General features: G+C 33.5%; 1 protein-coding gene across 1 annotated transcript in view; it reads right to left on the reverse strand.

Annotated features, from left to right (window-relative positions):
- MOXD1 (monooxygenase DBH like 1) overlaps positions 1-18,079 on the reverse strand; it is a 78,866-nt gene that overhangs the window by 5,133 nt on the left and 55,654 nt on the right. The window contains exons 5-10 of the mRNA XM_039849937.1: positions 16,548-16,727; positions 16,155-16,257; positions 13,834-14,000; positions 12,694-12,885; positions 11,095-11,154; positions 6,238-6,380 (exon numbers count right to left, since the gene is read on the reverse strand). Of these exons, the coding sequence (XP_039705871.1) occupies positions 6,238-6,380; positions 11,095-11,154; positions 12,694-12,885; positions 13,834-14,000; positions 16,155-16,257; positions 16,548-16,727 (845 nt within the window). The remainder of the gene's footprint in view (positions 1-6,237; positions 6,381-11,094; positions 11,155-12,693; positions 12,886-13,833; positions 14,001-16,154; positions 16,258-16,547; positions 16,728-18,079) is intronic.

The raw sequence follows: 18,079 nt of genomic DNA on the forward strand, positions 1-18,079 counted from the left end.
AACAACTTGATATCCATATGAAAAACAATGAACCTCAGCATTTACTTCAAGCTACACACAAAAATGTATTCAAAATGGATCATCAACCAAAATGTAAAACCTAAAACTATAAACTTCTTAGGGAAAAAAAACCACCCAAACAAACAAAATCCTCACAAACCTGGATAAGCAAAGATGTCTTACACAGGACATCAAAAGCACAAAACAAACCAAAAATGATAACATGGACTTCAAAAAACAAAGCTTAAAAAATGAAAATCAAGCCACACACTGGGAGAAACTATTTGTAAAAATATATCTGACAAAGGACTTATAGCCATAGTATAAAGAACTCGTTAAAAATACAAAAACCTGTTACAAGTCAATAATAAAACAATCCAACTAAACAATGGACAAAAATTTGAACAATTAAAAAGGAACATATATAAATGACCAATAAGAGGCTCAACATTAATAGTCATGAGGGAAATGGAAAATAAAACCACAATAAGATATCACTACATACATACTGAAATAGACAAGATTGAAAATACTGAAAATACAAAACATTGAGAATGTTAAACAATAGGAGCTCTTATATATTACTGGTGAGTAAAAAGATACACATTTGGGGGAAATTTTGAGAGTCATAAAATAAACATAAACTTAGTATACAATTCAGTGATTCCATTGCTAGGTATTAACCCAGAAAATTGAAAACATATGTCCATATAAGACCAAAACAATAATGCTCATAGCATCTTTCTTCCTAATAGACAGAAACTAGAAACAACGCAAATGTCTTTTAACTGAACTCATAAATGAACTTGGGTATATCCATACAGGGGAACACTACTCAGCAGTAAAAATGAATGGACTGCTGACACAAGCACCAGCATAGATGAATCTCAGAAACCTTCTAAGTCAAAGAAGCCAGGAACATACTCTATGATATCATTTATATAAAATCTAGAAAAGATCAAACTAATACAATGCCATAAAGCAGATTCACAGTTTCCTGGGGCTTTCTGTAGAAGGTGGGATTTTCTCCAGACAGGCCTAAGAGAACTTTTGGGGGTAATAGAAATCCTCTACATCTCATTTGTGATACAGTTAAATAGGTGCACACACATGAGAAAGCATTCTAATGATATACTTAAAATAGTTGCATTTTACTGTATATAAATTATACAGTAAATAAAAATTATACAGTAAAAAAATATATACAATAAAAAAAGCCAGGAAAACTGACTTAACAAGGTACAATTCCGAGTCCTCTTGACACTCTAAATCAATGCATGTTGAGAAGTACTCAGCAAAATTGAGTCTCCCTGATAAGAAGTGAAGCCTGGAGAGCCACGACTGATTTGACAGCATGATATAAGAGCTGGGACATTCCTGCATGGGAAGCGATTCAGCCCTTACCAGTTAGAAAACTTCTTTGCAAAAAATTTTAATAAAATCTGAGGAAGGAATAAATCATGCATTGTAGTATATCATCCCATTTCTACACCCTCAACCCTTTACTATCAAAATATAAAAAGTATATACATAACATATGTCATCCAAACCTTAGTGGTGTGGAAAAGCTACTCTCAGATTTGCTTAGAAGGAACTCAAGAATTTGTCTATTTTTATCAAAGAGGAGTTTGAGACAAAACTGACTCAGCAGAAGCAAGAAATGACATAACAACCATGCGAACCTAGAGAGAAAAAGAAATTATATCACATTCCATGTAAAGAAACAGAAAAAAAAAATGACTAGAAGAAAATATAAACCAATTATACTGGAGAGAAGTCCCACAAGTGTTTCATGTTATAAGTTTATTTGATAAGAACACGAATTCAATTAAACAAGAATTCAAATACAAGATGATAAAATAACACAGTGAAATGAAAAGGGAGATAGCAAACTAAAAGAGATAAATTTAAGACAAAATGACTTTAGCACCAAATAAATTAGAAAAAGCAAGAACCAGATGAGCACATCTGAAAAAATATGATAAAATTCTTTTTACAAATTCTAAATAGGTTAGAAAAAAAAAATTTTAGATATAAGAAATTTCTCTGAAATGAAAAAAAAAGAAGCAATCTAGGTACTTAATATATGTACTGAAACACTGCATTTTGGGAAATTTTGATTCAGATGCTAAACACTGAAATATGTTCAATTTAACTTATGCATTCTACAGGTAAAGAACGAATGCTCCACTCATCCAAAGAGATCTCCAAAGGGGAATAAAAATGACCTTAAAATATTATATCCAGTCAAATGCTGTCCAAATATAAATGCAGAAATTCTCAAATGTAAAAGAACTCAGGGCATAAAGCACCTGGAATTTAAGGATGATGAATCAAATTATAAACTCAGAAATGCAGAATTCATATACAGATTAGAGATTATCACTGAGTCTATTTAAAAATAAAAGTTGCATTAAAATTGTGAGAATTAAGTTTCAGAATTAAATGTGAAAATTAAAAATACTTGACAATACTAAAGTATAATATAAGTAATAAATATTTGGAGATATAGAAAAGGGAGGTGGGAGACAATGCGAGAGTATGAATGTCCACATTTTTTATGATCTAAACTTGAAACACGTAGTTTTAAAAAAGTGAGTGCAACATTTTAATGTCTTTCATGATCTATTTTCTCAACATTTTCAGCCCCTTTATAAAACAGTTATGGTTAAAAACAACAGCACCATTGATTTGAAATTCAACACCTGTTCAGTTTTAGTTTCTTTTTCTTGTGATAAATATTAAAAAATTAAATGTTTTGTTTAAAATAGTGTACAAGTTATAATTTTTATAACAATAATCTATTCATCTTTATATCAATACCTACATAGAAGGATGGTTATAATAATAATCAATTTATGTTAGTATAACTTATTTTAACAGTATTTGAGATGACTGCTTTAATCTTCTTCTTAAAACTTTTTTATGCATTACCTAAATTCCTTATAATAAGTATATGTGACTTTTACACATTATAAACACAAAGTGATTTTTCCTGTAAAGAAAAATAGGAACACCTCTCTTGATTTTAGAAATAGAACAAATAACATAGGAACTTTCCATCACATAAACCTCTCTGTAAATGCATAGGGAAGGTTGATGTATGGTGCAGCAGAGAATACAGAATTGATCTAAACTCATTATCTAGTCTTTTATCTAATCTTTGTGGCTTTTTGTTTTTTCTTAAGCCTTGCCAGATCTGTAGGAGGTAGAGAAAAATTGCATCCTCCAGCACAGACAAATCCTGAGACAGGATGTATTTGTCTCTATTTGTCTACTAAGTCATCCTCTAATCCTAGGATTGCTACAGAATGTTTAAAATGAAGCAAGGCACCTAACTAATTACTGTATTAAAAGCACAGATAGACAATTTGGGGTTATAAATTATATGATATTATTTTTTGGTATTGTATCTGGAAACCAAATTAGCAATTTTCTTTCAAGCAAAACAGAAAAAGTACCCAAACCACTTCTCTCTTTGTGATCTTTTAGCCAGGGCCTTGTTGGTTTGGCCTTCAATAATGTTTATGTCACTTTGACAATGAACTAGACTTGAAAGTTTGATTTAAAGTCCAAACATCTATTTGATAACAGAGGCTCTTTTTCACTCATATTTTTGAAGAATAAATATATTTAACAATGTAGTTAAATGGTTTTATGTAGGCAATGCCATCTCAAAACTGGCTTTGTTCTGTGAAGCAATTCTGTCCTTCTAAGTAATGATAACCCAACTTCAGTATTTCCTGGGAGAGATCAAAGGCATGGGACACTGACAAAGCTCATTGGGACAAGGGAGCGGAGCAATTTCAGAGATTTCACTCAAGATGAATACAAAAGAAAACAATTGGACCATAGAATGTATTTTGAATCATCGTCTTGTAAACACACAGCTTTGAATATGTATTTGTTTTCAGCATTCTCTCAAATTAACCCCTGATTAGGAAAAATCTCTAGTTGATGTGTAAAAAATATGCTCAAGGAATAAAAGGCAATTTAAATGTTAGTAAGAAACTATATAATAGCAATATTGTAAAATAAAATATCAATATGTTATAAAATAAAATATCACTATTTTAAAAATGAAATCTTACTGTTTTTATGATGACATTTTATGTGCTGTTTTGATATTTATTAATATTGTATTTATAATTATGTATTCAGATTAAAAGGCAGATATATATATATATCTATACCGTCTTAAAAATCTATGTGTATCTTTTTCCTAATTACATCAGTCTCTTTCATTTTGAAAAGTCCTAATGATTAGAAATTTCTTCTTTATACTAAAACAAAATACGCTCCAAAGTTTTTCCCAGGCACCCTTATTCTTCTCTGTGGGGTTATTAAGAATAGATTAAATCCTTTTTTCTATATCAACCTTAATATATCCAAAACAGAATTTTCAATTTCTCCTTCAGTCTTCCCTATACTATTACACTATTCACACATCATCACGTTTCCTTCACTCTTGTCCTTCTCTGACCATCTCCCTGAGATGCAATGAATCAACAAGGCCAGTGAGTGCTACTTTCAAAAGGTAACCTGAATGTTACCATTTCTCATTAACTCTACTGCCACCACCTTGCTCCAAGGCGCCCTCACCTCACACCCGGACAATATTAATAGTCTCCTGGTTGATATTATTCTTTCCAGTCTTGCCCTCCTGGAGTCCTTTCTCAACACAGTAGCCAAATCAACTTTTTTTTTTATCCAAAGTCCCTACGTTGCCTATAAAGTCCTTCATAATCTGGTCCCACTTGCTGTCAGACCTCCTCACTCATTCTCTACCATATTTCACTCTGCTCCAGCCAAATTCACCTTCTTACTGCTCTTTGAACATGCCAGCTTCATACCCACAATAGGGTCATTACCCTGACTCCTCTCTGCATAAAGTATACTGGGATAGCTTTGCACGGCTTACTTCTCATCACTTAGGTCTCTGTTCAAACATCACCTCCTGTCATGGATTGAATATTTCTGTCCTCCCAAAATTCATATGTTGAAATCCTAATGCCCAAGATTACGTTATTAGGAGATGGGGCCTTTGGGAGTCTCTGCCCTCCTGAATGAGATTTAGTATCCTTATAAAAGCAGCTTGAGAAAGCTCCCTTGCCTCTTCTGCCACGTGAGGTTACTGTGAGAAGATGATCGTCCATGAGGAAGCGGAGCTTCGCTAGATGCTGATCTGTCAGCAATTTTATCTTTGAATTCCCAGCCTCTTGAACTGTGAGAAATAAATTTCTGATGTTTATAAGCCACCCTGTCTATGGTATTTAGGTTCAAGCAACCCAGACTAAGAGACCTACCCAGAGAGGTATTCCCCGTCCTGTTGACAACTACACATGTCCTTCACTGTCTTAATTTTTTTCATAATATCTACTAATATCTAAAATTTTATATTTTTATCATTTGTTTATTAGTTCTCTCTCATTCTAGAATATAATTTTAAGAGGGCAAGAATAATATTTATCTTGTTTATTATTTTATCTTAAGTAGTTCTTATGAAATGCAGTTGTATAGAAAAAGTTAATATAGCAGAGGTAAGACTGCCCCCTTTAGAAATGCCTGCGTGGATGGCTGACCTTTGGCTGTCATCAGGGAACTTAAATATTGATCAATTTCTAATACTAATTTAAAACTATCTCTAAATGATTGTGCATAGACTGTTTGTACAAACCATGAAGTTTATGTCAAACACCTGCTTTCTTCCTGGAAGTCTAGAAATTTTGGTACTTGCTAAGCAGAGGGCACCTATGTGACCAGCCCCCAATAATAACTCTGGACACTGAGTTTCTCTAATGAGCTTCTCCAGTTCAGAACACTTCATACACGTTGTCAAAATTTGAAGCTGGTGGAATTAAGCACATTCTGTGTGACTTCACTGGGAGGAGTCTCTTGGAAGCTTGTACCTGGTTTCCTATAGACTTTGTTTTGTCCCATGTGCCTTTTTGTTTTCTTCATTTTTCTTTATATTCTTTCATGGTAATTAATATTAGCCAGGATTATAAGTATATGCTGAACCCTTTAGGTCCTCCTAGAAAATCAGTGAACCTTGAGGCAGTCTTAGCGACTCTGGACAAAGCAACCCAGAAGCTCACCTGGTCTCCCCAGTTGAAAATAATCAAATAGAACAGCAGATAAAGGAATCTATAGCATGGTGATAAATCCAATATGAAAATAATGCCGATCCTTCCCTGAGATATATTACTCCTGTCATGAAATTGATTTATTACTTACGTGACTGGCCTGTAGATCTCCTTAACACCAATGAACTGAAGTTGTTCCATAATGTCTGGAATACTCGCACATCGAGTAAGATTGATTCTTGGGTAATAAAGCAGGTATGAGAGACACATTTCATTCCTGGTGCTTAGTCCTCCCTGAAAATAGAGATATTTAACTTAGAAAATATACATATTCCACTAACTCTGACACTTACAGCATACAAGCCACCAATGTCATACAGTTCTTTCCAATATTAAAACGTGATAAATCTTAAAACTGAAAAATAATAATCTAAGTGACAATTTAGTTTTTTTAAAAGGTAGTGTCACATTTAAAAATGAATGGAATTATTTTCATCTCTTTAAAAGTTGCCTTTCTTAAATAACCTAATAATCTCCTTAAAATTCTGTTTATATGATATATGTTTCTCACCACAGTGAACATTTCAGAGGATTATGGGGATGTTTGGTTAATATGATACCCATCAGTCAGTCTGATGAATCTTTGCCTGGTTATACTGAATTTTCTATAATCTTATTGTCATGTGTATAAACACCAGTAGCTGCATACCACAGGAGAGATAGATTTCACATTTGAATTATCTACTAAAAAAAAGTATCAAAGATCAGAAGAAGAAAATTTAGAGTTGCTACAATATATTATCTACAATGTCCAGTTTTTAACCAAAACTTATTAAACATGAAAAGTTTCAAAACAGGAAACTATGATCTATACTCAGGAAAAAAAAAGTTCATAAAAACTAATTATGAGAGGATACAGATGTTGGATTTAGCAAAAACTTAAAAGCATATATCTTTAAAAGGTTACAGAAATGTTCAAGTAATTAAAGGTAAATACATTAAAAATGAGTAAACTATTAGGGAATGACATCAAAGGAGGAAAAACATAAAAGGAACCAAACGAATTCTAGCTTTGAAAAATATCATAAGTTAATAAAAAAATTCACAAGATGAGCTCAACATCATATTTGAGATGGAAGGGAAAAGAATCAGTGAACTTAAAGATAGAGCAATAGAAATTTTCCAATCCAAGGAACAGAGAGAGAGAGAGAAAGAAACAAAAAGACTAAAGAAAGTGAAAATTCCTCAGAGATCTGTGGGACAATAGTAAATGTTCTAATATACATGTAATTGGAGTTCCAAAATGAGAAAAAAGAGAGAAAAGGATAGAAAAAAGAAAATAAGGGCTGACGTTTTCTCAAATTTACTGAAAAACATTAACTTACAGACTCCAGAAGCTCAACAGTGCTAAAGATAAACATGAAAAAAGCCATACCTAGACACATCATAGTCATATTGCTGAGAGCCAAAGACAAAAAGAAAATCTTGAAAGCAGCAAGAGAAAAATGACAAATCAATATGGGAGAACAATACAATTGACAGCTGACATTTCATCATAAATGATCAAACAAAAAGATACTGGAATTACATACTCAAGTGCTGCAGGGAAAAAGAAATTAACCAAGAATTCTGTGTCAAAAATGAAGGTGAAAAGCTTAGTAGTATTGTTCGTGGCTATAAATGAATGTAGTGGCTAATATGCAATGACTTTACAAATTGCAAAAACATATGTTTACACTTGATGAGCAAGGCAGGAATGGGCAAAGGGAGAAAGAAGCTGGTCTACAAATGAGGCCGTAAGTGATGCCTAAGTAAATATCAGATTTAATCTATCCGTGAGCTGAGGTGGCTATCTAGAGTTTTACCAAATTGTAGGAAGGGAGCTGGGCCTTTGTAACCCCATATCGACCAGTCATTAGCTGCTGGCTGCCCCACTGAAGGGAGTGTTACTTTAAGTGAGGCATTCTCTGACACCAAGGACAATGCCCAGTGAGGGACACAACAGTTAGCTCTTATCATCTGATATTTTCAGTGGGTAGAGTTTAGCTGTGTTGGTCCTGAAAAGGGAGAGTATTCAGGCAGAGCACCACAATATACACTAAAATATTTAGTAAAATATTTCATGGAAACAAAATTATGTATAAGGCATGAGAAAAATAAAGCCAACACCAGTGTCTTGACTACCCTGTGTGCTCATCTTTAATCCTCTTCTCTATTCTAAGCAAAGATGATTATCTTAATACTTTGTTTATCATTCTATTGCTTTCATCACACTTTATGTTTAGTTTTTTGATGTATGTAGCCCTAAACAATATACTATTTAATTTTGTGTGTTCTTGAACTTCAGATGGATAATATCATAAATACATAAGTCTGCTGCAAACTTGCTCTTTTCAATCAACATTATGTTCTTCGGATACATTCATGTTAATATATGAATGACTTTAGTTCATTAATTTTCATAACTACATATTATTCATTTATTATATAGACATAATATATTTATTTGTTTTCCTTTGGTAAATAACTGAGCTCTTCCCAGTTTTTTGCTCCTGTGTTCATGTTACTATTAATATTTTATATACTTCTCTCTTAGAACACTTACTGCAAAAGTAACTTCAAGGTTAAATCTACATAGGAATGTAAATGGGTAGAGCATATATCAACCTCCAACTTCACTAGAGAATGTCATGTTTTATCCCAAACTGGTTTTACAAATTTACATTCAGCAGCGTATAATGAGTCCAGTTTCACTACAATAGAATTACAGTTTTAAATATTGCCAAACTGGTGGCTATAAAATATCTAATTCTGCTTTACATTTGCATGATCCTGGTTTCAAATGAAATTAAGGATCCTTTCATATGTTTATTAGCTGTTTGTGCTTTTATTTCTATGAAATGTTTTTATCTTTTGTTCTTTTTTCTACTGTATGTTTGTCTTATGTTACTGATTTATGAAATCTTTTAATAAATGCTGGATAATAATGTATTAATCTATGTATTGCAAATATTTTTTTTCAGTTTAAAATTTCTTTTCACTTACTTAAATGCATTTTCTGTAACCAAAGCTTTAATATAGTCGAATTCATCAATCTATTAATTCATAGTTTGTGCTTTTTATGCTTCACTGAGTTCTTACTTACCACAAAGTCATAAAGATATATTCAGATATTTTTCTCCTAAAGGTTTTAAAATTTTGCTCTTCATATTTAAATATTTAATCTACCTGGAATTGATTTTCTGTGTATTGTGCAAGATAAAGATATAATTTTATTGTTGTCATTTGGATACCTAATTGCGTGTGTATTCTTTAATGAAAGATCCATCCTTTTTCACTTATCTGAATGCCGTGTCTATTCCAAACCAAGTTTCCACATAGGGGATTTTTAGGTCTGTTTCCAGGATCCCTACTCTGTTCCACTGTTCTAACTCTGGACGCAAAACATACTACAAATCACCATAGTTTTAAAATAAGCTTTCATCTCCAGTAGTTTGTTTCTCATCTTATTCTTTTTAGTAGTGTCCTGCCTATTATCAGCATTTTGCTCTTCTATGTAGATTTTAGAATAAACTCGGTCTGCATAAAAGCTAAAACTGTAAAATTTTTAGAAAAATAAAAATATAGGAGAAAATCTTTGTAGCTATGGCTAAGTGAAGATGTCTTAATTAGGATACCTGAATCCCAAAATATAAAATCTCTCTGAATTTTACTGGAATTATACCAAATTTATAAAACAATTTAAATAGAAGAATTATTTTTATTTTACTGAGCCTTTCTATTCATGAACACAGTATCTCTTAATGTCTTTAGGTGTTCTTTAATATCTTGCAATAAAGATTTACAATTTTTTACCATAGAGATCAAACACATATAATGTTAATTTTATTTCTATAGAATTTAGAGTTTTAAATTGTTTTTTCTTGAGATAGTTTCTTACATACTAAAATATAATTAATTTTAGATATTATCAATTTTGAAATTTTTATGTAGAAAATTATATTAGTGAATAATGTCCTTTGCTTGTTTCTTCCTTTCTGATACTTATATTTAATTTTTTTCTTTTCTACAATACTGAATAAAAACAGTTATAACAAATATGCTTGTTTTCTTCCTGATTTTAAAGGCATACTTCTAGTACTTCATTTAGTTTGATATTTGCTATAGATTTTTCATAGCCAAATTTTTATCTGGTTAAGACAATTCTCTCCTATTCTTGATTTGCTAAATGTTTTTTTCCCCTATGCCTGACTTAAATTTTATGAATGTTTTTTCTGCCCTAGCTGAGGCGATCATACATCTTTTTCCTTCAATCTCTTGATTGAAGAATGACATTAATATATTTTCTAATTTAAACCAGTTTGACATTTCTGAGCTAAACCAAATTGATCCTAAAACTACATTTTTATATAATTTAGGGATATGGTTTGTCAATACTTTGACAAAGGTATTTCTATCAGGTACATATTGTTGACCTCTCTCACATTGCCATTATCGAGTTTTAGTATAGAGAATATGCTAACTTCATAGAATAAGTTGGTGGGACATGTGTTCCCTGGAAGAGATAAGTAAGGCATGAATGATCCCCTTCTGGAATGCTTTACGGGGCAGAACTCCCCAGTAAACATGCTGGGATGAGATTTCCCTTTGGGTCAGAAGCCCTAAGCTCACGCAACTCATTCTTCCTTTTGAAGTCTGATTCATCTAAGTCCAGAGTGGTGTAGATTGTCATTAGTAACCACAGGTCTTTTATGAATAACATTTGATAAAGAAAAACTATAAGACTAAGGATAGCTTTACATAAGTCAATTAATTACAATGCAAATATTACCATTAGTTAATCTGATAAAATGCCACAACAGCTCTGATTTTACTATTACGATGTTTCATGTTCAAGACATTCAGGAATTTTGCTTCCCAGTGGGAATGTTTTTTACTCTTTTCAAAAATCAAAGTTTATTCCTCCCTCTCCAGAAATGAATTTTAAGAATAATAAAAATTTTCTTACCCAAGTCATTCGGGCTCTATCTTTTGTGTTGTAGCGGCACTCAGTAATTAGATTATCTCCCTAAAACATAAAAGTATGAGCTTTCAGATTGGAGTTTTATACTGTTTTATTTGTCTAATACATTTGTAGGCCAACAGTTTAATTGCTATATACAGGAATGCATTAAGTAATCTGATTCAGGAGAAGACCTTGACCTACTAAATTCTAGAATTGCTAGTATGATAAACAAGCAAACAAAGTAAGACTGTCTTCAGGCCAGACTCCACCATGTTCTAGTTGCATGACCTTAGGTAAGGAAATGAATCATCTGGGCACAGTTTGTTCATCTGAAAAACAATGATAAAAATAGCACTTATTTTTGCAGCTGTCGTGAGGGGATTAAGGGACAAAACACACATTTAATCCTTAGTAGAAATTAAACACTTCATAAATGTTAGCCATAGATACTAATTATTGTGATTATCTCAGCATTTACATTATTTTCTTGAAAAGTTTTTAGTAATGTCTTTATTTCCCTACAACAGAATTGTGAGGCAAATGAATAGTAATCTATTGTTCTAGTGCTTTCTAAACTATTGGACAATTTGGCGCACGTAGAAAATAATATTTTTATGGCTCCCCACTCAAGTAAGTAGATAGGCTGTTCGTGGACCAGATACAGCTAGCTCTGGGTGCTAGCTCTCAGATTTGCCCTCCCTACCCTGCTACTCAGAAAGCCTGGAGGTCAGTATTTCGATACTCTTATACCCTACTTGCAGCATACCATTTGGGAAGCTCTGAGACAATACAATAAACCTAGTAGGAAAGTCCCAAGACAAGACAGCACAATAAAAGGGGGCGTATAGAATCTCAACAAGATCAATGTTTCTCAAATTTCATCTTTCTACTCTCAGGGTATATCAAGGAATTTCTGTATGTAGAAAAGATATTGCTGTTACTTTCATTTCACAAATAGTATAAGAATTGGACTTTTAAGAACGAAGCAAGGGTAGGAAATTATATGATTATCGATCCCGATGGCCAAGGGATAAAAAAATTGACAAAATGAAATGTCATTTAAAAAAAGCCTTCATTATTGTAAGGCATGAAGTTCTCTTCTGAATCCTTCCACCATGACCCTAAGTATTTCTATAAGTGGATTACACACCACAGTATTATTAGCTATGTCCGAATACCTTTCTCAAATGAAAGAATTATCCTTACATTCGTTTTTACTGAAATGAAACTTCTAAAAAATATCCTGTAGCATAAGAAAACCTCTGATTTACTATTACCATAACTGCAGACAAAAATTTGTTAACTGAGGAGTCAAGTGAGAAAAGAGTAATGTTAATGCTCAAAACCCGATTTTTTTTTCTTTATTTTCTTCGACAATTTGAAGTGCCCCTGGGAATAAAAGAAAAATGAGTTTCAATTTTGGAAAACAGATCAAACACATTCCATCTGGGTTGTGCAATATCCATGGTGGGTGGCTTTAGGAATAGGAAGAAGAATACGATGAGCAATTCATTTCACCACTCAAAACCTTGCTAATTCTCAGCAGATATATGTCTCACAACTTTTATAATATTTGGTGAAAAAACAACAAAACATGCATACTGGTAAGATTGCTTGTTCTTCCTTTAGATACTGAAACTCCTGGAAATTGAAGTCAAAATTGTCATCATAAGCAAGTAATTTCATTTCCTCTCCTTTGCGAAAATGACGCAGCCTGATGCCTCTGCCAGCCAGGTGAGTGTGAAGAAGAACAGCAAACACATGAATTCCACTTGGCTTTTCAGCTTCCAGAGCCTACGGGGGGACAAAGCAGAAGACTCGATTAGCCCAAACAAGTGCATGTTCAGACAGTTCTTCTTAAAAGAGACTGAGAGAGACAACTGAGAAGAAAAACTAAAGCGATCTAAGTCAATGCTTGAGCCATCAAACATTCTGAGTTTGGATTTTTCACGACTTATTCCTAGCATGTTATCTTTGAAGCAACATTTGCTAGAGAAAAGAAAGGGAACTAATGATGACTGAGGATCATTCCTAAATGTTATCTTATTTTTCCTCTCTCCTTTTAGGAGGTAAAGAGGCAGTTAAAGCTCCTGGCAAAAGATTCTAGCCTATTAGTAACCTGCAAATTGAAACTCTTAAAAAGAGAAATTATTTCCCCTTTTCCAGATTAAAAAAAATGGGAGAGTGGAATTAAATGAATTGGCCGTGGTCCTACTGGTAAATGATGTCGCAGCAATTTGAATCATGATCTAAATAACTCAGAAGAACATAATGTTTCCACTTCACCAGCTGGCCATAATGTGAACTATAGATGGAAGCAGGCATTGTTAAATACTCATATATGGTTTTCTCTTATCCAAATTGCTCTTTGGTTAAAGAAAAAAAGGAAACTATAAATGAGAGGAAAAAAAATAAAAAATGAATAATAAGAAAGAAAACAAATAGAGATGAAAGGTAAAGTTGAGAAAGGAAAACTACACAAACGAAGGTGGAAATTGTAAAAGATAAAACAAAGTGTCCAATATGAAACAAAAGAGAGAGGACTAGGAAGGAAAACATGCTAGAAATTCTTCTGGTCTTCAGAATTCTATTCCTGCAGCCTTCAAGATTTAAAAACATAACCAAAGGTCTTTACAGCATGACAACAAAAAAATAATAAAAAAGCATGGCGTTTTCCTAACACGGCTTTCTAACAGCATTCATTAATCTGTAAATAGCAGCATAGACTGAGACACAGCATACCTCTTCCAGGCACTCCAGAGTGCAGTGACCCTCGGAACGGAAGTCGGGCATGCCTGGGGGGATGGTGTGGAAGAGGCTTACCCAGAGGCCAGCCTCGATCACCCCTGCATCAAATTTCCTTATATCCGTTGTATGATAGAACCTCAGTCCAGAATTATCTATTAAGCCTGGAATAATAGAATGTAATTAAAAGTGAGCTTGCATTCTTTAAAAAAAAAAAAAAATCCCTACCTTCAGTTGAATTGAGTTCATTAACTTTCCCTAAAATGTCACAAGGGAAAGGAATACAAGCAATGATAATGGGAGACGACATTCAGCTTCACAAATGAGAATTAAAAGACAAGTCATTGTATTGTCGGCAACCATTTTCGACTCTCTTAGCATACCATGGAAGAAATGTTTGTGTTGTCTAGCTGATATATTCCACAAATATCTAACATGAAGACAGAATGAAAATCCTAAAGTCATTCATTAGAATATAGAACTCAACAAAAGCTTTATTTTATATTGTTTTGAGGTGAAATTCAGTAACAGTTACATAGAAGTGAAAACCCCTTGGTCTAGAAAACTACACCCCATCTGCGGGTGTAGAAAACTACAAATGATTAAATTTCTTTATAGTTTGTTATCATTCTTTTTTTTTAAGTGCTCGATAACTATCAGCTCTTTATGATTATTATTAATATTACTGAATTTAAGGTCTTAGTGGCATATCCAGGCAGAGGTATTCAGGGGAAAGTTGAAAATATATGATCACACTTCAAAAATAATTGCGACCAATGGCGTGTTATTGGTGTTAGATCTGAGTGTTGGAACTGACTCTGAGAGTGAGCGAGATTGCCCAAGGAGCAATAGGAATACAAGGAACAGAAGAGAATTGGACAAAGAGCCCTGGACAGAAGGGTAAAGTGGACGGAAGGAACAGTAGTAGCACAGATAGTGCACGTTTAGAGAGATTAATATAATGGTGATCATTAACATAAAAGATTGCAGAGAAGTAGGTAGAGATGAAGGACAGCAAAGCTGATTTGATAGAAGCTGTGAGAGGGATGTTTCAGATGCACGGTGGGGGCAGAAATCAGATTTTAAGGACTCGGATTGACTAGGTGGTGAAGACATGGAGACAGTGAATGCAGCTTTTCCTTCAATGACTATGGTGAGGAAAGGAGGAGCTGGTGTGGGAGCAGGGGCACTGAAAGTTCGGTGTTGACAGATTTCAAGTATGTTTCAGAAGGAAACTGAATCTGAAGAGAGAAGAAGAGTAATTTCTTTCTCTTCACAGCTTCTATTTCTACTACTGCTTCCTTTCTTTAAACCAGTTCAACATTAAATGTCTGTTTTGGACCAGGCATTGTTCTTGGGACTGGAAGCAAAATGACATGCAGTTTGTCATCATTCTTTTAAGTATTCAACAGTTATTCAATCAACAATTGTTATGAATCTATTATCTGAAAAGCACTACAATAGGCATTGTGGGATGGAGATGAATAAGAATCATTCTTTGCTGTGACATACTTCGGAGACAAAGTATGAATCTAAAACTTCTTAAATTTGTTCCATTAACTTTTTGAAATTAATTAACTCTTTTCTGCAGAAGTGACTTACCTACCCATGACTGACAAAATGATTCTTGGATCAATTAGCTTGTATATAATTTTATGTTAATTGGTGTATTTATTTGTTTCTCTTTCACATTAAACTATAATGTGTCTGTTTTTCACAAACATCACATAGTTGGTGTTCAGTATTTGCTGAATGATTGCACAAATCAATGTAAAATAGTAACTGAATTGCTTCTGTTGATAACTTCATATTGAATCTTTCAATTTTTGGTTTTGAATATTACATAAGTAAATTCAGAAATCAAATGTAAATACCACTCTTTGTTTTAATATCATATTATACAGTGTGACTACATAAATATTTTTGAGTGTATTTATGCTTAGCCTGTCACACTACAAAATACTTAATATTTTCTAGTGTGATGAATAGTAGTTTTCATGTGTAGTAAGAAAAAAATGTTTCAAAGCACCATGTATTTGGGACTAATTTACATCACAAAGGAAAAGAGTCTGCAATAAATGGTCTGCAAATGTTTTTTCTAAGATTAGCGACCTCAAGGTCCATTTGCCTTGTTACTGATGCTTGTCCCAGTGTAATTATTAATAGTACCCTCTTTTGCTCTAAAAATATTCTGATTTGAATTATAAATGTATAGGTTAATTCTTTCTAACACTGGATGCTATTTTATTTCAACTCTAAGACAGAAGTTACAAAACTTTTCAAAATTCATAGGTAGAATATATGAAGAATAAACTCACCTTCCTCATAAGTCGGATTGTCATAATGGACTTCCAGGAGTACATAATGAGGATCCAACGGAGTGCCCAGGGATAATCCAACATGAGGTGGATAGGAAAAGCCCTAAATAAGGAACATTTCATGAAACAGTGTCCTATGAAAGACCCTGAGAGCTCTACACCACTCAGAAACTGACCACGCTCAAAGATATTTCAATATTCTGGAACTTCATTAATCTATAGTTGATGAAATAAAATGGTTTATGGAAAGAATTACTTCCTGTGGAAAGAAAAATAAGCCACCCTCATATCAAAAGTAATGTATAGACAGACCCTTTACTTATAAGTATTAGAATTATAAGGAAAAAACTTGATCAGTTAATTGTGCTACATCTTAGTAATCATTTGCCCCACCTCTCCACCAATGGCCCAGGCAAAAATAACGGTCTCGCAGGTGAGGAACGCATCTGGCATGTTAGGGTGGTAGCACTCATGGCCATAGTCCAGAACGCTGTCGTTAAAATTGCTGCTGCACTGATAGAGCAGGATGTGATGGACTAGACTCTCGTGGCCTCTCTGTATCATTGGCTCAACCTAAATAAGCACAAATAAGAAGAATGTAATAAATTAAATTACCCTATAACATGCCGCAAGAAGCATGAAACTAGCATAAATGATTATCAGTTTTACAAAGGAATACTTTTCTCAATTATGTAAAGGTTATGTTGTTCAAGTATAATTTGTTCTGGAGATGATGACAATGATGATGATGATGACGATAATGATGATGATGATGACGATATTGATGATGATGATGACAATAACAAAGATGAGATAACCGTTTACTCCAAGAATCATAGGACTTTACTAATATGTTGTTTGTTTGTTTTTTAACTCACTTTTGTTTCCCTTATCATTCTGCATAGCAGCACGTTCAAAACTTGCTTGCTCTCTTCCAGGTTTTACTTTTCCATTGCTCCCTTTCCCCTTTTTTTTTCACATAGAAAAAAAATAAGGCTATAAGTATAACTATCTAGTCTCCCTCTCTTCCACCTCAAAATGTTATCTTCACTGACTCCTACTGGAGGTGATAAATGATGTCTCATTTGTCTATCTATCTATCTATCTATCTATCTATCTATCTATCTATCCACCTATTTTCTGTCTGATGCTGAGCATAGAACTGGACACAAAGTAGGGCTCAATAATGAATATTTTTATTTTAGTAATCGAAATCAAATTCTAATAAGAATTTTACTATTAGAATTTGTGAAAGAGAAAGAAACATTGTAGTGATGTGCTCCTGTGACACTGCTCAAATTAGGAGAGGGAAAGTAGAAACCAGTGAAAATAGAATAAGTAGTGAAGTTAGTCCCAACACTGAAAGCAGGATCCATGTGAACATGCTCCTGCCTTTGTTCTTTCTGTTAGTTCCCTTGGCCACTTTCAGTCCAGGAACTCAGAAGAAGCTAAGCATGTCTTAACATCCCAACGAGCCTTAAATCCAGAGGAAATGCATGAGCCCTGTACTTAGCCCAGCTGGTCTATGGGTGTTGCCATCAATTACAATGTTCTTTGAATCTTCTATTTATCTGACAAAGAAGCTTTCATGTGTCCCTAAATTTCCAAGAGTTTAGGTGTCTTGGAGCTCATCCATATTGCTGCTTTTAGTCTTAACTACTTAAATGAAGGCGATGCATTTTAAAGTGCTTGCTTGTTCTCTGATTCAGACATGAATATAAAGATAAAGTGTTTTCAGCTATTTTCTCCTAAAGCTTTCCATTTTGATTTTCTACGTAGGTTTTCCTTTTTTTCTTTTAATAGAAAAATCTAAGCAGCAAAAGAGAGAAATGGTATGTGATAGGCAGAGATCTGAATAAGCAGCCCAGGGTTCAAGTTTTAAAATCCAGCTTTTTCATGCGTTGCCCAGTGAATCATGCCTTACT

This window comes from Pteropus medius, unplaced genomic scaffold (assembly GCF_902729225.1).
Source record: "Pteropus medius unplaced genomic scaffold, Ma_sr-lr_union100, whole genome shotgun sequence".
Lineage (NCBI taxonomy): Eukaryota > Metazoa > Chordata > Mammalia > Chiroptera > Pteropodidae > Pteropus > Pteropus medius.